At 39.4% G+C, this 21,673-nt stretch overlaps 1 protein-coding gene across 2 annotated transcripts in view; it reads left to right on the top strand.

Annotated features, from left to right (window-relative positions):
• The first annotated feature begins 1,309 nt into the window (after positions 1 to 1,309).
• The window catches only part of dachc (dachshund c), a 43,021-nt gene continuing 22,657 nt past the window's right edge, over positions 1,310 to 21,673 (top strand). Inside the window, exons 1-3 of one of the 2 annotated variants that reach the window (XM_041788661.1) lie at positions 1,310 to 2,460; positions 16,576 to 16,685; positions 20,845 to 20,955. In XM_041788661.1, the coding sequence (XP_041644595.1) occupies positions 1,877 to 2,460; positions 16,576 to 16,685; positions 20,845 to 20,955 (805 nt within the window). In that variant the 5' untranslated portion in view covers positions 1,310 to 1,876. The remainder of the gene's footprint in view (positions 2,461 to 16,575; positions 16,686 to 20,844; positions 20,956 to 21,673) is intronic. The other variant, XM_041788662.1, reaches the window with a different exon arrangement.

The following is a 21,673-nucleotide window of genomic DNA, read 5'->3' as shown; positions in this document are numbered from 1 at the left end:
ATTAAACAAAACCTAGCATTTAAGGTCATGAAAAAAATCTCCTAACCTGGTATATTATTCATTAGGTTGTGTATGGCACCTTTAGTCAGTTAATGACATGTCGGTAACATTGCTTGAAAAGTTGCAGAGCAAAAGCCTGGAAGGTTAAAAGTGAACGTTTCATCACATATTAAACACTTCAAGGTGAAAATTGACTATATAAATCAGTTCTGTTTAACACTGATGGCTTTATCGGTGTATTTTTCTACAGATGGAGAAAGAGAGTCGTGACATTTCTTTTTGGCAGGGAAAAGGCCATACTCAGCAGGAGTTATCAAAGGCAAAAAGTAAAAAGTTCGAGTTAGCTATCTCTCTCTCACTCTCCCCTCTCTCTCTTCCCCTGGAGATACTCATGTTAAGCATAATTAAGCAGATTTGATTAGCATCAAGCCTGGCTTCCTCTCTTGACTTTTAATGAATGTAAATCTACCATCTACATCCTAAAGATTAATTTCTGCCAATTAAAAAACACAAGAGGGCTTATTGGAGAGAGGGGGGGCTGTGAGGAAAAGAGTGTTAAAGTCCTTTGAGTTGGAGTACAGTCGGAGTTTTATCCTCTTCCCCCTTGTCTTATGGTGAGATGGTCTCTGGAGATCTGTGTCTCTCTCTCCCTCACGACCAAGATCATTATCAGCACAATGTTCCGTGAAAGCCACTTTGAAAGGACTGTGAGCTCCATATGTAAATGATGGGAGCGCGTGTGTGCATGTGTGTGTGTGTGGGTGTGTGTGTGTGTGTGTGTGTGTGGAGGAAGCAGTACAGGGAGCAGGTAAAAGGGTCGATTTGTCAAACCAAGGTTACTGGCCCCCCTTTACAGTATAAGCTTTTGTTAACTCTCTAATCTTTGTGGATCAGGATCCTTTTAGTTTAAAATCAGATTTGGATTTTTTTCTAGCAATTTTTAGACTATTACTGCACAGAGTATGAAAGACATCACACAAAAAATAAATAAATAAAATGTCACCTAAAGTGCAGCATGAAAAAGAGCAAAGATCCTTGAAGATTAAACTTTTTGGTGGGTTAGCCCAGCTGTACTGACAAAATTTGATCAAACATTAATGCCCTAGAAATTTGGCAGGTCTGTCTGTGTATATTTCAATACTCTTTCATCATTATATTTCAAACAGAAAAAGGACAGAGACCTATTTTTGTCCTCTGATAGCCTTTACATTATCATGCTTGAATTTAAATGCATCTAAATTGAACTGAAAAAGGCTCTTTGGGTGTATTTTATTCTTTCCCAACCAACAAAGATCTAATAAACTCTCAGAGTTCTTAGTACTTAATGTGCTGAGATGTGGAGAAAATTTGCCGTAGAGACAAATAACTCCAGAAATCCCCTTATAACAATTCCACGGATAATACAATTAAAAGACTATTAGTCCTAAACGATGTTGTGGGCAGGTTACAGACAGATTGAGTGCCACAGATTCACTAAGCCATATCACAAACGTTAATATGAAAGTGTCCTTTGGTCATAAATAGGCTTATCCAAAGTTTATTTTGGCTAATCTTTGCTCTCTCCCCCAGCTCTCTCTCCCTGTTTGTGTGAACGCGTCTCTCACTCTCTAAGAATAAACCCAGGCTCCTCCTCTTTATGATAATGTGACAGTAGCATCTCCAGCTCGGAGACAAGCCTCCTCTCATTCTGGCTCAACTATGTGATCTGTTTTTCTACACAGTTACCTTGTCTTCTGTCCTCTCCTCTTTTATCTCCCCTCTCCTCCTCGGCACACTTAATGCGCGCTACCCTCTTGTCAAACCAACATTTGTTCAGCGAAGTTACTCTCTTCAGTAGTTTACTCTCAAGTTAACTTTCTTGGTCTTATTCCGGGACATGACTACCATGGCAACTCCGGCTGCTCCGGCTCTGCTCCCCGCCGCTCCACTCGGTCACCACCCGGCTCCGAGCTCCGTCTCTCCGGCCACTAACTCTCCACCACCTGCCGCCACCTCCGCCGCTTCCTCCCCGGCTCCTCCAGTGGCTCACCCAGCGCTGCTGCATCAGTTTCGGGCGGAGCTCCTACTCCCAAACGGGACACAGTTAAAGCCAGGAGGAGCCCCGGTGCCCAACAGCGCTAAGCCCGTGTATGCCACGCCGTCGCCCGTTGAGAGCACGCCGCAGAACAACGAGTGCAAACTGGTGGAGGTGAAAGGTGCCAAGCTGGCTTCTTTCACCGTTAAAGACACTGAGCTCATCTGCCTGCCACAGGCTTTCGACGTGTTTCTCAAGCACCTGGTCGGTGGGCTCCACACCGTGTACACCAAACTGAAGCGGCTGGACATTTCCCCGGTTGTGTGCAACGTGGAGCAGGTCCGGGTGCTGCGAGGGCTTGGGGCCATCCAGCCAGGGGTGAACCGGTGCAAACTTATTTCCAGGCAGGACTTCGAGACGCTCTACAACGACTGTACAAACGCCAGGTGAGCCGGGGGAGGGTGATGGGAAACGGTGGCTGTGTGAGCCGGTAGTATGGCGGTTGATACGGGGTTACCCAGCGAAGTTTGAGGGGGGCGTGTGCAGCAGGTGGGGTTAGCCCTAGCAGGCACGAGGATACGCCAACCACTTTAACCTTTTTTTTTATTTCTTTAACTATGAATGTAAGGTAGTAACTTAGAAAGTGTAATACGAGTTTGTGGCCTTTTAAAAAATGTATGTAAATTGTAATTCGTTTGTTTGTTAATTTGATGAACAAAGACCAAGTACGAACAAATAGAAACCCAGCATTAGCAAACATGCTAAGAATTATCTGTAATCCTTAGCAGGAAGCATAGACTCATTAAAAAGAAAAGAAAACTTTATTTAAAAAAAAATACATTGCCTAATGCTTCAGGCAAAATATTTAAACTTCTATTTTTCTTAAGTATGGCTGTCAAGATTAATTGAGTTAATCGTGATTAATCAAGGACCCCAGTTGGTGCAACATTTTTTATTGTTATTAATTGTGTGTGTTGTTGTCTTTTTCTGCTCTTTAACGTCTCATTTTACTTTAAAAAATGTACAGACAGCTCAGTGGACAAATCAAAGTCATCTGAAACTGAATCTTCCAGTAAAAGTAGGTCTGTATTTAAACAGAAGTCAATTACCCCCTAATTTAGGACAGTAAAATTTTTTTTCAAAAAACAGTTTAAAATTCAAAATAGTTGAATTTTAAAATGATATTGAAAAGGTTGTGATTAATCGTGATTAACTACAGAAATTTTGATATTAATCGCAACTGGAAATTTAAATCTTTTGGCCACCTTATTCTTAAGTTATTGTTTGATTGGGGTCTTACTAAGTATTGGCAAGTTATGTCCTATTTTTAGGTGAAATATCAGGATTGCATTATTTTACATTTGCATGAAACTGCTTAAAGACTATTTTCCATTAATAGTGTTCCTGTCCATGTGGGTGAAAAGATTATTCCATGAGTCAATCTAATTTAAGATATGATTTTATTATAACATGAGCTTGTCTCCATTACACTGACTGACTGGACATCAAGTTAACCCCCTTTTATTTACCACATTGGTGCTTCTAGGCCTGTCTATCACTAATTAAGCCTTTTGATGGCTGATAAAGGCTGTGATGGTGATGATGGCGATAATGAATTTGTGTAATCACAAAAACGACAAAACTCTTAAAAGTTAGTCATGTTATCACAGCCTATAATCTCCCCCTCTCTCTTTCTCTCTGACATGCACCCATACTCAGTATCACTGTGACACACACACACATGCACACATTGAATCTGACACTGTCATTCTGAGAAATTGATTCTTCACAGAAATTAATTAATTTTCATTTGGCCCCAAGCGGCAGCTTAAATCAGGACAAGCTCACTCACTCACTCACTGATCCCTTTGCTCTCTCTCTCCCTCTCCCTCTCTCTCCTTCCTTAATAACTCGCTGTCTTATCATATCAACACTCTTTAGCCCTGAGCATCAGAACAGAGGAGATGATTAAATGAATTCTCGGTATTTATGATGCGATTATGTAAATTAGCTGTTTTGCAGAACTCCGATGGTGACCAACTACATGGGTCATCAATTCAATGCACCGCAGAGATGTTTGGATAAAGGGGCTAAATTGGTGGGGATTTGTGGCTTCCTGGTGCCTCAGTCTGCTGGTGTGCACAGCACATGCTCGCAACAGCATGAGTTTGAATCCAGAGGAGTCAGGATTAGCTTAGTTTGGGGAATTTTTTTTATTGTTTGATGGTTAATCCTCACTCCTCGGAGCATGAATGATCCAATTTACACCTGCCATTTAAAACAGATAGATGATGCTTTAAGATGTATGCAGATTGATATGTCTAAACTCTTTTTTTGATGATCCCTGCTTCTATTTTTATCCTTGACTCTTTTTGATTCTAAATCCAGGTGTTGGCTTTTGATACAAGCTGTGACTTGTTGAGCAAAACTGAAAAACACTCTCAAAAGAAACAAACTATTGTGAGCTTCCAGCTCCATGTGCATGGATTAACACCTGCACTTCTGCATTTGAAGCCCTCCAGCAAAGACAAAATCCAGATGCATCTTCTGGCAGCTTTGGGATTTCTTCTGTGTCAGGTGTTAATGGGAATGTTGTTCTGCAAATACACAACCTCCATCGTCTCTAATTATCAACATAACACTCAAACAGCCTTTAGTTAATGAGATCTGAAAACATCACTCGTCTGAAATCTTCAAACAACTTCCATGATTCTTTGTCTGGAGGCTTCAAATGTGCTGTGGTTGCCATAAGTATCAACCCCCTCTTCTCCTCACATTAGAAGTTCCTAAGTAATCTCTCATGTGGATGGGAAACAAACAAGTAGCAGGTAAAGAAGCGAAACAGCATGGTTCTCGTAAAAGCAGGAAGGCTGGCCAGACAGACTAAAAGTTCCCAAGAACATCTCCAAGAAAATGATGTTACAGCTCTGTGACAGCGTCAGGCCTCAGTGAGGGGTTTTTGTTACTGATTAAGACAGCCATCACTTATTATTTTCCAGTCCAGCACAGTCGGACAGGCTGGAGGAGAAATAACAGGCTTGTCTGATTGTCTAACATGCCCAACATAATGCTTTACATGGACTCTTTAGGCTGTTTGTTCATTCATTTGTCACTTTTTAAAATTAAAGCAGAGGTTAAGAAGATGTCCTCTGTTTATCATTGCCTTTCCTTCTTTTTGTCTCAGTCCTTAACACCTGCTGTGCACACACGCACATACTCCTCTGACTCATCAATCCATGAAGAAGAGCCTGCTTCTCCCTCAGTCAAAGCCCCGTTATAATTCATGCATAGGTGGTGCACAAACACACACTCCCTATGCCACCTACCAACACACACACGAACAAAAACTCCCATGGTCACGCCTGTGTGTTTGCTGGCTTTGCTGCTAAATGACATTAGTTCCACAGAGAGAACATGGTGTGTAGGAGGCAACCTGATCCTCCGTCCCTTTTCTTTCTCCCCTCACAAAGAAACAGTTTCATTCTCCATGAGGAACACACATCAAACAGCTCACTCTGGTCATATCGTGTGTATGTGAATGTGCATACACAAATGCCACCTACTACATGCTATCTAAAAGAAGGGTAACGTGAGGTTCATGATCTTGTGTTACTTTTTAACAAAGCATGAGTTAATAGTAAAACACATGGTTTCTGCATTTGCTTGTGTTAGCATCTTTTATACATGAAGGCCTGAAAAGTAGGAGGAGATATTCATAAAAAGAGTTGCTTTAAAGGATTAGTTTGTCTAAGTTATAAAAATAGGTCATGAATTGCTATAAAAGAAGCGATAATAAGTAGTTTAAATTTATATGAAGAAAATGGGTTGCTATATTACTTTGATGGTTTACTTGCTTCACTTTTTTAGTCTTTTATATTTTTAAGTTCAGACAAAAACTGCAGTCCTTAATATACACTTCAAAGTTTAAGGATGATTTAAGAAACAGACTTAAGTCCGTAATACAGACTTTAACATTTTAGGAATGAGGGTGAACACAGAAAAACACTTCAGCTGAAGCAGGACTCTTGGTCCTGCCTTAAAGTACACAAACTTAATGGCACATCAGCCTGTTATTTACAGCTGATTATTGGCTGTAAATATTGACAGAAAATTTCATATTTAATATGATACTAAATTTTCAAGCTAATATCTGTTGATACCAATATTATACATGATTTGAGCTCAGGAAAATTGTGATTAGCCTCTTGGGATGTGACATTACATTACATTACATCCCCTGATAATGTTTTGTCACATTACATTACGTTATGTGACGTGGCCTTATGTAACGTGACGTTATGTAACGCAACACTATGTGATGCAACGTTATGTGATGAGACATTATATGATGAGACATTATGTGATGTGACGTTATGTGATGTGACATTATTTGATTTGAGGTTACCTGATGTGACGTCACGTTATGTGACATTACATTATGTGACGATAAGTGACGTTGTGTGACGTGACGTTGTGTGACGTGACCTGACGTTGTGTGACATGACCTGATGTTGTGTGACGTTACGTTGTGTGACGTTACGTTGTGTGACGTTACGTTGTGTGACGTTACGTTGTGTGACGTTACGTTTTGTGACTCGACGTTGTGTGACGTGATGTTGTGTGACGTGACATTGTGTGACGTGACGTTGTGTGATGTTATGTTATGTGACATGACGTTATGTGATGTGACTTTATGTTAATTGATGTTATGTGACATGACGTTATGTTATGTTATGTGATGTGATGTTATGTGATGTCGCATTATGTGACGTGATGTTATTTGATGTGACGTTATGAGACGTAACATGACGTTACTTTATGTGACGTGACATTATGTGACGTTTGGCATTTGACATCACGTCATGTGCTGTTATGCGATGTGTGGTTATGTGATGTGACCTTACGTCATGGGGAGGGCTTTGGCATGGCACATCACAGCACATTGCAATTAAATATATGGTGCATTATGTTATGTGACATCACATTGTACTGTGCTGTGCTATATTGCAAATTATTGTCCTATTAGGGACTTTTATTTTGGGCCTTATAAATTCTGCACAAAAATAGCAGCCTTCACAATGTTATTTATAAATGATAAATTAAAGAATGTATGAATCCTAAAAGAAGACCTCTTGTAAACAGAGGAACCATACCAATAAATTCTACAAAAACAAACACAAAAAAACATAAAATATGCATCACCTCTAATGCACATAGTTGGCATAAAATACATCACAAGTGAGTTTAAAAAAAGCTAAAAACACTATGCCTCTTTTTGTCAAACAAGAAAATACTACTTTGTTGCCCTGTTTATCAATATTAGTTTGCCCTATTTTAAGATCTCCTTATGTTACGTTATGCTGGGTTGCATTGCGTTATGACAACATTATTGTCCTTTTAGGGAATTTAGGCCTGGACCCAACAAATGCTGCACTAAATAAGAATTGCTGCAGTATTAGGAATCAGTGAAATCAAACTAATACATTTAATGCTATGATCCACTCCTAAACAGAGACTACAAAACAACGTTAAATGCACTTCATGATGCCCGTTTGCATAAAACAGAACGTGACTGGGTAAAAAGATGAGAAGACTATGCTTTTTTCTCAAATAAGAAAATAATATTTAGTTGCACTCAATAGTAATATCAATTGCCCTAATTTAAGATCTCCTGCTGAGATTTCAAAAAGCCCAAATGAAAAGTTTTTCCAGAAATCAAGTCTGTTAATCTTGAGGACAGATGATGTGCGGATGAAGAAATTGATCTTAGGGGACTTCATTTTATTCCACAACTACCACTGATAGAATATGAAGGCATTTCACTCTGTGCTTGTGTTTGTCATGTGGCATTGCAGGGACACCATTTCTGAAAGTCTGTTATGGCTGAAATCATCACCGTCTCTTCATTGAAATTCCATTCACCTTCTTCTAATTGGGTGAAGCACCAACCACTTCTTGTTAAAATCAGCATGGCATAGGATTTATTGAGACAAAATAAATGCATTTTTCTGATGTAGTTTCAAGAAACAAGATTGGTTAAGACCTAAGTTCACCCATTATTCTTTGCAGAGTTAAATATGAAGGTAGTTAAATGAAACAAATGATAAATGAGACAATGTGGCCTGTGGAGTGCAACAAAAGCTTGCTCTTTGTGTTTCTCTGTGGCAAACCTTGGCTGAGCAAGCTGGCAAGTTGTGTGTATGTGTGTGCATTAATGTGTGGGAAGGTGGACTCCTCAAAGCTGAGCCCCACTGTCATGCCATAACTCACTGTCAAAGTCAGCAGCGCTACGATGAACAGGAGGAGGGCGCTGTGTGAGTGTGTATCTGAGTGTGTGTGTTTGGGTGTGGTGATTAGCTCAACTTTAACCTCCGCACTCTTTTGATGTTTTATAGAGAAGAAGAGCGCAATGAGATAGAGAGGGCCTCCGTGTCTACCTCTATGACAGGTTGCAGGGGAGTACACACTTTAGCACATGCACACACAGTCTTCTTGACATCGTTTTGACCCTGGAATGTGGGAGAGGAATGCACAGCAGTATCAGTTGAGGGGATCAGATTCTTGCCATGATCAAACGTCCTGTGTCTCTCTGAAGATGTCTGCGTAGTTTGTCCGCCTGCTTCTTTCATGACATCATCACACAGGCCTTCCTAATAACAATGGCGCATAAAGCTTTTTCAGAAAGGAAGATCACAACATCAATCTTTCCCTTCCTCCTCTAACCAGCAGCATAAGTCTTCCTGCGTACGCCGACGACGATATGATTTATCAAACCGGACCGTGACGGCGAATACAACCTCGGCGTGATAAACACAGATTGAAAGGATGGGAGCATGGGAGCTGTAAACCGCCACTAATATATTCCAAACAAAATCTTGTTTGAGCTAGTTTTTTTCCCTCTCTCTCCTACATACACACTCATAAACACACATACACAGCTGCTACCTATCAGCACCTCAGTCCCTTCAAGCCAGTAGCTGTTCCACTGTTTTGACTGTAACACTTCCTCCTCTTTCATTACTTTTCTGTCTCCACTGGGTGTGGGTTTGTGTGTGTGTGAGATCTGTCATCTTTGTTATGTTTTGTTTCTGTTCCACCTGCGCTAAGCTCCAGCTGCCATGTTTGCCGTTTCATGTTTCAGGTAACACACACGCCAAAGTTTGAAGGGCAGGACTAGAGGTACAGAGTTCTAGAGGTGTTGAAAATAATCTCATCCACAATGGACTGTGATGCAGACATGGATGATTTCACATCAGTACAGAGGAAAAGCATAACCAGTGCAGAAAGACACTGCTTGTATATTTCTATTTGTGGCTGGGCCTGCTGTAAATAACCAATAATAACCTGTTTCCCTTTTAAACAGGGCTGCTTTCAATGCATTTCAATGGTAGTCATGTTTAAAATGGTGCAACTTTTCCTGTCTTCACAGTAGTATCGCCAACACTTGACAAGAGTCAACCAATTAATTTCTTCGTTAAGACTAGGCTGGCGTTAGAATATGGAAGCGCTCAGAAGTCTGCAGAGTGCAGGCTGCTGATAGAAACACTAAGATACAGAGTGAGTCAGGGTAATTTCGAAAAAAGACAGCAAAAACAAGCGCCTCAATGTAGGATGCATAGACTCTTGTGTTCACTGTCCCCACTGACAGTTTAACACCAGCATGTCCTGTATGTTTCAATACTGTAGCTACTGCTTAATCAGGAAATGGTGATTATTACTGCGAGACACAACACATATCTGGAGCAAACGTGCCATACGATGATACGGTAAATTAATCAACCTTCGGCCCAATTTGATCAATTAAAATGCTGACACACTCAAACACTGTCTTACAACGTGCCAACAATGTATACCTAATGTTACCTTCGTTTGGAGAAAACCTTTTGATAACACAGGAGGCTACCTGTCACATTTTCAGTGGGTTTAAAATCCTAACAGAGTGTAAGGGAAGGAAAGATAGAAGCAGGTGCTAAAGCTGTTTGATTTCAATATGTAGCAGTGTATATTAAAATGTTGTTAACCCATACACCAAGAAAAGCAGGTAAACCCAACCTTCCCTTTTTTATACTTTCAAATATTAAGCCTATTATTTCCAAATCTGTTAGTATTTTATACGCAAAGCTTTTACTTAAAATAAGAGAGCTTTAATTATGATAACTTTAATTGTCTATATAAGTTAATGTAATGTAATTAAACGACATAGTAATACAAATTTAGATTCATAATGTAAGGAGATTAACAATGACATTAGGAGTTTATATTTACAGCATCTATAAAAAGTATTTATTCCCTTGGATGTTTTACCTTATAGCTATCTATTTTCCAAATCAGTTAGGGTCAATATATTTTGACTTTTTGACCAAAGAAACACTTCAATGTCAAAGTGAAAACAGATTTCTCCAAAGTAATGTCAAATAAACAAAAATATATAAGGTAAAATAGGTGACTGCATAAATATTCACCCCCTTTAGCTAATTCAACAGAGGTCCAGACTATTGGTGCTAGTAGTGTCACAGTTAGTGAAACAGGGATCACCTGAGTGCAGTGAATGTGTCTAAAGTGACTGTAGTATAAAGACACCTGTGCCTGGAAGATCCAGTCACTAGTTAATCAGTATTCATAGCTACCATTACACCATGAAGACTAAAGAACACCTCAGGAAACTCAGAAAAAGGTGACTAAAAAGTATAAGTCAGGGGACTTGCATTGTCCAGATGTTAAAGCCTGATTGAGAACTATCCACACAGACTCAGTGCTGTGATTGCAGCCAAAGGTGCATCTACTAAATACTGACTGATGGGGGTAAATATTTATGCAGTCATTCAATATATTTAGTTTACGGTACATATTTTTATTTAATTGACATTAAATAGTAGAAATCTGCCCTTTTTGGTCCAAAACAGCCAAATTAAATTGACTATGCTTGATACATAAAGTCAATAAAAGAGTAAAACATCCAAGGGGGGAATACCTTTTATAGGCTCTGTATCTAACAGCTTGACTCCATTGATAAAAGTAACCATGTGCTGTATCATAGAAAACTGAGGATGCAGCCCAAATTAGGGACTGCCAAGTTTAATCACAATAATCCTCATTAACTGAGATCCACAATTAGTGCATTAAAAATGTTTTTAATCAATTAATCACGTGATTTATAGTCCTTTTCAACACACTTCGGTTTAGCCACTGTAACCCCCCTCCCAGTGATGTAAAATAGGTCCACCACTGCTTGTTAAAGGTCACATATTGTGCAAAATACACTTTTTCAGGTTTTATCTAACAAAATATGTGCCCCTGGCCTGTCCACAATCCCCCCAAGAATCAGAAAAATCCATTCCCCCTACCCCTCTCTTCTCCACCTTTCAGAAAATGTGTGCTGAAACAAGCCGTTTACAGATTTTCCCCTCATGATGTCATGTGGGGAATTAGTGCTGCCCACAGGTTCAGCTGGCCCTCACTGCTTTGCAGAAAGTTCTGCTCTCATCCTCTAACCAGCTGCCAGCTGAGAGATGGATCAGGAGAGCCACATCCATTAAGCCAATTCCATTTCCTGAGAGGATCGTTTTTTTCAGCTACAAACTTCTTTGGCATGTTTTAGGGATCAATGAGACCAATATAAGCTTGTCTTAAAGGGGTAAAAAAGGTATGTGACCTTTAATGTCTCATTTCACATTTCTCATTTTCACAAAAATCACAGACAACTCAGTGGATAAGTCAAAACTCATCTCCATCTTGTCAAATTTTCTCCCTTTATTGTTCCCTAATTTCCTTTTCAAGGACAAGTTCCTTTTTCCATGGTTTAGTTCATGTTGAAAACTTTGATCTATCTATAAAAGCAGTTCTGTACCCAAACAGCAAGTCAATTACTCTCAATTTAAGAAAGTAGAAAAATTAGAAATGATACAGAAACAGTTTTGCTTGCAAAATATGACAATGTATAACACATTAAAAGGGATAGGATCAGTTGTGATAAACCACAGAAATTGTGAGATTAATCTTGATTAAAAAATGTAATCTTTTGACAGCCCTAATCGGGATGCATTATGATATCTAGTCAAATTGCAATGTCAGCCATTGTCAATAATCGTAATCGAATCGAATCCTAAGATCAGTCAAGATGCACAGCTCTACCAAGTACCCTTTAAAAAAGAGTGTGTATGTGTGTGTGGCCAGAGTGTTGGCATGAGGGAGGACGTCTGGGTGAGATTTTAATTAAAGTTTGAGACAAAGAGGTCATAAGCCATACACCCCCTCCTCTGCACACATACACCTTGTACACACACTCACACAATGTGCTGTTTTCTCTCTTCCCCCTCCTCTCTCTCATTCCATCCCCTCAGCTTGATGACTTTTCCATGAAAGGCTTTTTCATTAATCCTACCTCAGGGAACCGCTGCTCTCCAACCTCACACACAAAACACACTTACATGCACAACACATACACACACGTGGGCCTCCCTCCATGGGTCACTTTGATGTATCAACGCACTTGCAGACTAAACACAAAATTAGGTTCCACTTCTTTATGCCTCTTAAAATGCAACATATACAAACAAACCCACCCTCCAAAACACACATACTCGCTCACAAACACACACCGGTCATTAATTAGTGTGTTCAAATAAACAGTAGTAAGGGAAAGGGAAGTGGCTGCAGTAAAAACCAGCTACACTCTTTGGTCTTTTATTTTTACCCCCCCCCCCCAAATGTTCTGCCTGTATTTGTGCATTTCCATTTGTGTGTGTTTTGATTTTATTTCCTTTTGTTTGTCGCTTTACCTCCATACTTGAGCCCTAAAAATAAATTTCCTTCTTTTGTTAAGCACAGTATGCTGCTCTATATGCGCTGTAAGAATACTGTGTGTGATGGAGTGTTACTGTTGACAGCTATATGAAATTTGGTCAGTCTTTGGTCTTGGTTTTAGTCACATTTTAGTTCTTTCTACATAGTTTAAGTCTAGTTTTAGACTATGAAATCTAAAAACTAGATTAGATAGATTAACACATTTTTTAAAATTGCAGTTAATCACATGATTTAATGTCACTTTCAACACACTTTGGGTAAGCCACTGCAGCATCTCCCTGAAGCAACAGAAATATAAAATAAGTCCACTACTTCTCCTTAATGTTTCATTTCAGTTTAAAAAAAAAATCACAGATAGCTCAGTGAACAAGTCAAAAAAATCATCTGCACTTTGTGTCACCAAACATTTCTTTTTCTACTGCTCCCTTACGGTCTTTGAAGTCCATAACAAGTTCCTTTTTCTGTGATTAAGTTGACCTTAAAATCTTCTATTTACCTATAAAAGCACGCCATATCCAAGAAGGAAGTCAATTACACCTGGTTTCAAGACAAAAAGATTACAAAATTATTCACATTTGAATGCAATACAGTGTGTCCTGAGTCAAGCAAATATGAGAGAGGAGCAGGGAAGTAGACAGTCTGGTAGTTGTTGTATGTTTGGAACGTTTCAGTCAAAATGTTTGGGGCTAATAATAGGCCTCCTTGAGTGTGTAGTACCCTAGGGAACCACCTTTACCTGATGGTACACCTAGTATATTCTACTGATTGTTAAGGCCAGTATTTATATATATGTACAGCTAGTATCTGCCATAGGCATTATGGGATGCGGTGGCCATGTTGGGAGCTACAGTAGTTAACAAAAATAAATAGAAAGTACTTAAAGAGACTGATGCAGCTCTCAGATAGGCAGCTTTGTTAGGCAGAAGGAGATGCACCATTTTGTTTTAAAGGTACAGTGTGTAATATTTAGCCAAGTAGCATTTAACAGAACAAACCTGGTATCTCAGAATAATAATAAGTAACTCAGTATAAGCCTTTTATTCATACATAGGGAGCGTCCCTTCCACGGACGTTGCCATCTTGGATTTTTGGATTTTGCGTGTTTCTGTGGTACTATAAAAGGAGCTAAATAATAGATACACATTATTTTTGAATTCCTGTGGTTGCCACAGTTTCTACCAGAGAAATGAGCTTCACAATCTAGAATTTACTGTTAGATGTTGCTGATATTCCCAGTTTTACACACTGTCCCTTTAATATTCGCCACGTGAGGAACAAGCTGCCTGAGTACCTGAGGTCTGCTGCAATCATGTGCTCATAGAGATTTTGTTCATCTTATTTATTGTGCCTTAAGATAAAGTTTGGCAATAAATTTAGTTTAATTCTGTTATTTATCTTATAATTATACTTGCAGATTTGTTTTAACATTGATAACTTGTCATCGCTCTAATAGTTTTTTTATTTTATTTTATTCAAAATACCATACTTATCAACACATATTTACCAAAATGTAGCTTGAAGGCTATAAATGGATACACATCAATGTAAGTATATTTAACATTTTACTGACAAATGAAAGATACAATAAAAAGAAATATTATTTAATAATATAGATTATGTACCCTCAGCACCTGAATGAACTCTCCTCTACTCATAAGTGAAAAGAAGACAGTAATTGTCTATTTTTTTATCATTACAGTAATATTAAGCGGTGCTACACCCTGTCACACAACAACGTCTTATCTTACTGTGAAAACAAAACAAGAGAAAAGAAAATATTTCCAACAGAGAAAGCTTGCTACTGTTAATGGACCAGACAAACCATGGTAGCTGCCAGCATGGCGGATCTCCCAGAAAGCATTGCTGCATGATGACATGATCCCAAACCTTATATTGATGTCATGTCTTTAATATTGATAATACTATAAAAAGTGATTATAATTTAGTCAAAACTTTCTTTTATACTCTTTGCCATTTCATACTTGTGTGTTCCAAGCACCCTGCAAAAATCCTGCTTCCCTTCAGCTGAGGAAGAAGAGTTATAGATTCATCCCACCTTAGAGCCCTGCTTCACACAGAAATGCACACATGTGAACAGACACAAACACTCTGCTCTTAACTCATCTTCACTTGTATCTTGACAGATTTACCCACAGTTGAGGAATATCATGGATCTTGAATGCCCAATGAGAATTAAATTATGTTAGTCTTGTTCGAGTCACCTTGATGAAACTAAACTTTTCATCATCAAAGGTTGATTTTTTTGAGTCTTAGTTTGGTCTCTCTAACGGAGGAATTGTCATTGACTAACATTTTATTCAAGTTTTACTCAATGAAATGAACATTGGTGTGATGTGATCTGAATGCAGCCCCCCACCCCCACACACTCTCACCGCGATATTCACAACTCCATCCCTCCTGCTCACTGTCTGTGTGTCATGCTGTATGTGTGGGTATCACTCCGTCTACCTGAGTGTGTCGGCATGGCCGTGTGTGTGTGCATGTGTGAGTGTGTGATATCTGATGTCAGCTGTCACATCCCAGTCGGTCTGGGCCCATAATAAGAGACAATAATAACAACTCATTAAAACCGAGGGCAGGAACTGTGGAGCTCATCGGCTCATCAAATTAACCTTTGAACACTTCATACACACACACATATACACACAGACGCACACACACTAGCTACCTGTTTTTCTCCCACAGTTAGTGACTACACAATCTTTCTCTCTGTCTTTTTGTCTCCCTCCATCTTCCCCCCCTTTCTCAGCCAGTGGGTGTGTCAACAGGGGATTGGTCCTTTCTGCTGGGTAATTGATGAATTATATGCAATATGCAAATGAGGCGCCATTAATCTCCTGACTGACAGCTTCGTTTATGGGGCCTTAATGACGGCTGGATTAGATTCTAATTAAAATCTGCTCAAAGACACCCCACGCTAGGAAGCTGCTGCTAGTCTATCTCTCCCTCTTTTTTTGTTTTTGCCACCTTTTCTCAACATCTCCTTACATTTCTCTCCATCCCTCTTTGCATCTTCATCATCACTTTACTCTACTCTAATTTCTTTACTGTATTTCTTAATCTGATGCAGACACTTATGCATGCTAACCCACAGACTTGTGTTACCCAATGTCAGGCTGCTTTGAAAAGGAGATGAGCCGCGCTGGTTGTCATTAAGCCTGATGTGGCCCGTGTCATTTCCCCTGTCAGGACATTCACACCGTTTAGTCAGAGCCAAAGTGATGTCTGACAGCTTTTCACATACTTCCTCCAGGATTGATTGAGCATGCCCGGCTCAATCAAACCATGTGAATCTGCTTGTAGTCACAGCTTTTACTCAGGGAATTTGTGACATGGCGGGAAAATAAAAAAGGGGGGGCGGGGGGATGAATGACCAAATAAGGAAAGGATAGGAGAGGAAGGGAAGAAGGCGAGCAAACATGTTTAATAAGCGGACAAATGAATGAGTAAGCTGAACAGTAATGAGGTGCTTTATTGATGCCATAGGGAAACTCGTTTTTTGCTTGCTCGTATCCACGGGGAGGTCAGATTTGCAGCACGGCAGCCTTCCTGGAAGCGCTCAGGTTTCAGTGTTTTGCTTGTTGACGCTTCAGCAGGATCAGAGGTTTACAGACTGAAGGACACAGTTCCTCAAATCATGCCACCCATCTCAGTCTCAGCGTGAAAAACGGCTGCAGAGGGAAGCAGGTATTAAAGTGCCTAATGGCTAATATTAACTTGTGTTTTCTGCCCCGCAGTTCCAGGCCCGGACGACCGCCCAAGAGGCTGCAGAGTGTGACAGAGGGCGGGACTCACCACATGCTGTCCCACAGCGGTCTGATGCATGCTGGGATCATGCCTCCTGCAGGTGACCACCCAGGACTCAGCATGCACATACAGCAAAAACCATGTATCCATGTACACAAGTGTGCCAGTGAAATAATATCACACAGGTGCACGACTTATTGAACTTTAACCAATGAGAGGAATCACTTCTAACACATAGTCCACCGTGGACTTTGTGATATGATGTGAAAGGGGATTTTGTAATCTGCAAACGTATGCCAGTCCTGTATTTGCATTTAAAAAAAAACTTCACATTTTAAATTTAGATTTATATTTATGCATTTTTAAAAAACTCTAATCCCTTGTTTAAATTCAACCCCTGTTTGCTTGCAAGAGTATAACCTCAGTTTTCTCACTCAGCATTGGCCACAAAAAAATCTTGCCTGTTTCGATTCAGTCATTTTGCAAGAAAGAGAATCAAAGAAAGAGAATTATCTCATAAAAAAGTAGATATTGCTACAATTATTCCCCATATTATCCCATATCAATAATTACTAAAAAGGTTAAAGATAAACCAGAATTATTGCAATGAAATTCATCAGCATAAAGGAAATTATTTCAAAAAAACATGTAAAGTGCAAAAGCAATGTATGTGATAATCCTTTGTTCTCTGATAACAAACCCAATCAAGTTCTGTATGATTGGTATCTTAGCTATTTGACTGATTGTATGCTGAAACATGTGTCATGCACATCCGTCATTTGGCTTCTTTTTATTTCATACATCTTTTTGAAAATTGTGTTCTGCTGTAGTTACAAATTACTGATAGAGACACTGCTGCAGTAAAACTGCTATCAATAAGGTTGTCACAGTTTTGACACTTTCATACCTGTCATCTTATTCAACCCACAGTCTTGGTAATTTTAATGAGCAATCTTATCAACAAGTTCAGCAGATTTTAGAATAACCAGAGCTGTTAACATTAATGCATTAATCGTGATTAATTAAGATTCATAATTAGTGCGTTAATGGTTTTGAGTCACACGATTCATTGTCCCTTTAAAGCCACTTGCAGCCACATTGGTGTAAATAATTACAACACTGCTCCTCCTCTGATGTCTCATTTCACTTAAAAACTCACAGACACCTCAATGGACAAGCTAAGTCATCTGCATCCTGTGTTATCAAACATTTATGACCTATTACTGTCTTTACTGTTTATTTCCTTTTCAATCCATTACATGTTCCTGTTTCTGCTGTTAACTTGATTTAACAATCAAATTACCCACAGTTCCTTTTTTGTTTTTCTTCGAAAATAAAAGCAGTTCTTTGTCTAGACATGATGTAAATCACCCTTGGATTAAGACAGCACAACAATTCCAAATGAGATTAATTGCAATCAGAAATTATGTATTTATTTAAAGTGTGTCTGTTAGGGACAGATGCAGTGTACACAGACAACTTAAAACATTCCCCTGTGTAAGTATCATGCTGTTTATAGTAAATGCTACCATGCAACACCTGTCCTCAGAAGGGCTTGAGTGCAGCTCTGTTGCTGATTTAACCAGGATATGGTAGCTTTCTTAAAGTTGGGGACGTCTGTAATAAGTTTCAGGTGATCAGGTAGACAGTTCCAGGATTTGACTCCTTTTACAAAAAAAAAGGCGAATGAACGAATAATTTTTTTTTTTGCAAAATGAAATGACACAGTTGCCATTAGAAGCTGCTCTGGTGGATCTGCTGCAGCTCTGTAGTCTCCTTATGCATTTACGGAAAGGTGGAGGGGTAAGTCCATTCAAGCATTAATGACAAACTTTCTATAGTGGACATAAATAAAATTGCTGAAACTTAAAATCTTATACTTACTTAAATGTGGCAGTGATTATGTCTAATAGGTTTTTTATACAGGATTTTTAGAGCCATTCATTGTTTGACAACCCTATAGAAAATACAGATTTTTTATTAGACATAACCATAAGCTGCCATGAGTGAAAGAGAAAACACTGTCTAAATTACAAAAAGTTACTGGCTAGGTGTCATATTTGGGCACTCAGTACTATACAAAGATCAGTGAAGAGAACCACTATTGAATTATCATAGTTAACTTATAATGTTAGCCCAACAAATAGGATTACGCTTTTGAAAGATTTAAGCTCAGCTCTTCTGCTTGCGTGTTGAGTATCAAAAATTCATAGCGAACCTCCTTGACTCCTAAACCTCCTTTTTCACAAGTTTTTTTATAATGTCAGGGTTTGTAATCTGTCAAAACTGTATAGCAGTCACAGTAGAAAATCCCCATTTGGTCTCCAGGAGGTGTTTTAAAGAATGAATTAGTGTCGTAATGTTGCCTTAGCCTCAAAGGGGCTGTTGGTAAAGTTCAGATTTTGTTCTTTCTCAGCTGTCAGAAAATAAAAGCAAAGGCCTGGACTGGCTGAATTACCCCAACGGTTTAAAGAAAGGACAGGTTGTTTATGCAGAATAGCTAGAGGAGGAGGCGGCTTTATATTTCTCTTTAAAACCCCATAATGGCATTTCATACCCATCATCAATAGTGTGAGAAGGTGGGGCTCTGGGTGTTGATTAATAAAATTACCATACACACTGCTGACACATAGGAAACAACTCATAACTTACAAGTTTTTTTCTTGAATTTGTCAGGCGCATAGTCCTTTGTTAAGTGAGATAATGACTATCAATAAAATTTCAATTTTTAAAAAGTTTAGAATAAATAAGTTCTTTTAGAGTAGCAGCATTTTTAAAGACATGTATTTGATTTAAAAATTTCCTGTTCTTTTGTAAATAACACTTACAAGCCATTACTTGTGCTTTCAACTATGAAATTAAGTTTCAGAATGATTAAATATTTTACAGTAGAGATGAAAGTAGAGGGAAATGTGTTAATTTTAATGTCATAATCTTTTTTCATGTTGACTTTGTAAGTATAGTTATAGTCAACTGCCTGCTACATAAATGCCAGAGCGCTGCTTGTTCTTGTCACAAACAGTTGCGCGTTTGCGTGCGTGTGCAGCCCAGAGAAAAGGAGAAAAGTAATTGTTGGCACCTCACCGCTCTCAAAGTTGCCCTTGGCTTTGTGCTCTTCACTGCAACCTGATCTTTTCATTCCCCCGCCTCAAAAGAAGCCATTTTCTGTTAGCTCCGCTTCCTCTCACTGTTCAAAGGTGCTTGAGTGTGTGTTCGTGTGTTTTGTGTATGCGTTTGAGTGTTCAAGAGCATCTTTCTCAGTGGGAAAAGAGTCTTTTTCCACCAAAGGAGAGGGCACGGCGGCAATGTCAGCGCCACTGATTAGAACCGGCCACATGAGAGGCAAGAGAGAGACGGAGAGCGGGAGGACATTTGAGCGTAAAAGGCAGGGAGAATCTTTGATGTGATCCTCCTTAGTCTCCTTTTTCTCGCCCTCTTGCACTCGCACGCACGCACGCGCACAACACGGTGGCTTATGTCCCGCTGTGATGCTGACATTTGAAAAGGTAAAGTAAGGAGAGGGGAGAGGAGAGGAAGGAAGATGAGAGGAAAAAGGAGCAATTTGTTGTGGTTGTCTCGCACACGCAGACTCTTCACCTCAGACAAGCATTGTATAAGAACAATAAAACACTCAGGAGTTCATGTTGTTTTAAATGTTTAGATGTATCCAAGATCAGGAAATTAAGACTTATGGTGTGTTTGCATTTCCTTGTCAGTGTTTGCACAGTTGCTCTGTTTGTCCGACTTTAATAATTCACTGTGTTTGTCTGTATTAGCAAGAGAGATATTTAATTTTCTGTGGCATAAGAGACAGTTTTTAAGGTCGCTCTGAGGGTCAATCTACCTTCAGAGGTTCAAGACAAATGTAAACATAGCTCACTATGCTGCTCTTTGTTTTAAATGATCCAAAAGTTCATTAGAAAGAATCTTCTTTTTCAGTCTAATTCAGACTGATAAAGAAGTGTTTCTGGCTGTGTGTCGCCCTGCGTGCTCTGCTGTGGGTTGTGATGTCCCTGTGTGGGAGAGATGAATGTCTTGGCTTGTTCCTATCACTGCTGATTCCTTGGCAGACTAAACAGCCGGTGCAGCGGTGCAGTCAGAATGAATGGCCGGCCTCTGTCTTCCCATGACAACCTCCAGCCTACCCACTGCTCTAATCCTCCACTGGGGCCATTGATCTGCCTCTTTATTGATTCCTTCTCTTTCTTTCTTTCCTTCCTTTTTCTTTTTCTTCCCCTCTATATCTGTCTTTCTCTTAGATCTGTCTGCTCTGGCCAAGAAGATCAAGCTCGAGGCGATGGCCAGTTACCACAGTAACCAACAACATGGCCGGCCAAACGGGGAGAATGGTGACCACAACCCCGGACTGGGTGAGTCCTATCTGTTTGTTTGTCCACAACAAAACACTCTAATGTTTGATTAGGGTCATAAAACATGTCCTTTGGATTGTTTTTGCTCATCTTGGATGAGTGGTTGTGTTTTGTGCAGCTGTTGAACTTACATGATTGTAAAAACAGGATGTGACATCACCTTTGTTGCTTGTTTCCTGTGAGGGACTGTAACTGAAGCCCTTTTTCACACAAACACAAACTCCTAAAAATTTCACTAAAATATCAGCTTCAGCTGCATGTGAGAACAACCCAATTTTATCCTGAATTTTCTTTCAGCCACCCATCCTGGAAATATTTCAAAACTCTCTGTAATCAAATTGGAGGAGGTGATGACATTTTTATACTAGAGCTCCTAGTATAGTTCTTTTATACTAAATATCCTTTAAACATGTCCAATTACATGTAGCATTGATAAAAAGGCAAAAAAATCATCATTAGGGATGCACAATATTATTAGCATGATATTTGTATCAGCAGATAATAGGTGAAAATGTGCTTTGGAGTGTTCAAGAGCATCTTTCTCAGTGGGTATATAGTCTTTTTCCATCAAAGGAGAGGGCACGGCAGTAATGTCAGCGCCACTGATTAGAACCGCCACATGAGAGGCAAAGGATGGCTGCAAAAGTAAATTATCTATATTAGCAGAAAGGAGCATTTCTGCGAAATTTCCAGCCAATTAAACAGCCATACATCTCAG

Source organism: Cheilinus undulatus, linkage group 6, assembly GCF_018320785.1.
Source record: "Cheilinus undulatus linkage group 6, ASM1832078v1, whole genome shotgun sequence".
Classification (NCBI taxonomy): Eukaryota; Metazoa; Chordata; class Actinopteri; order Labriformes; family Labridae; genus Cheilinus; species Cheilinus undulatus.
The sequence above is the reverse complement of the archived record's forward strand: the minus strand, read 5'-3'. Positions and strand labels throughout refer to the sequence as shown.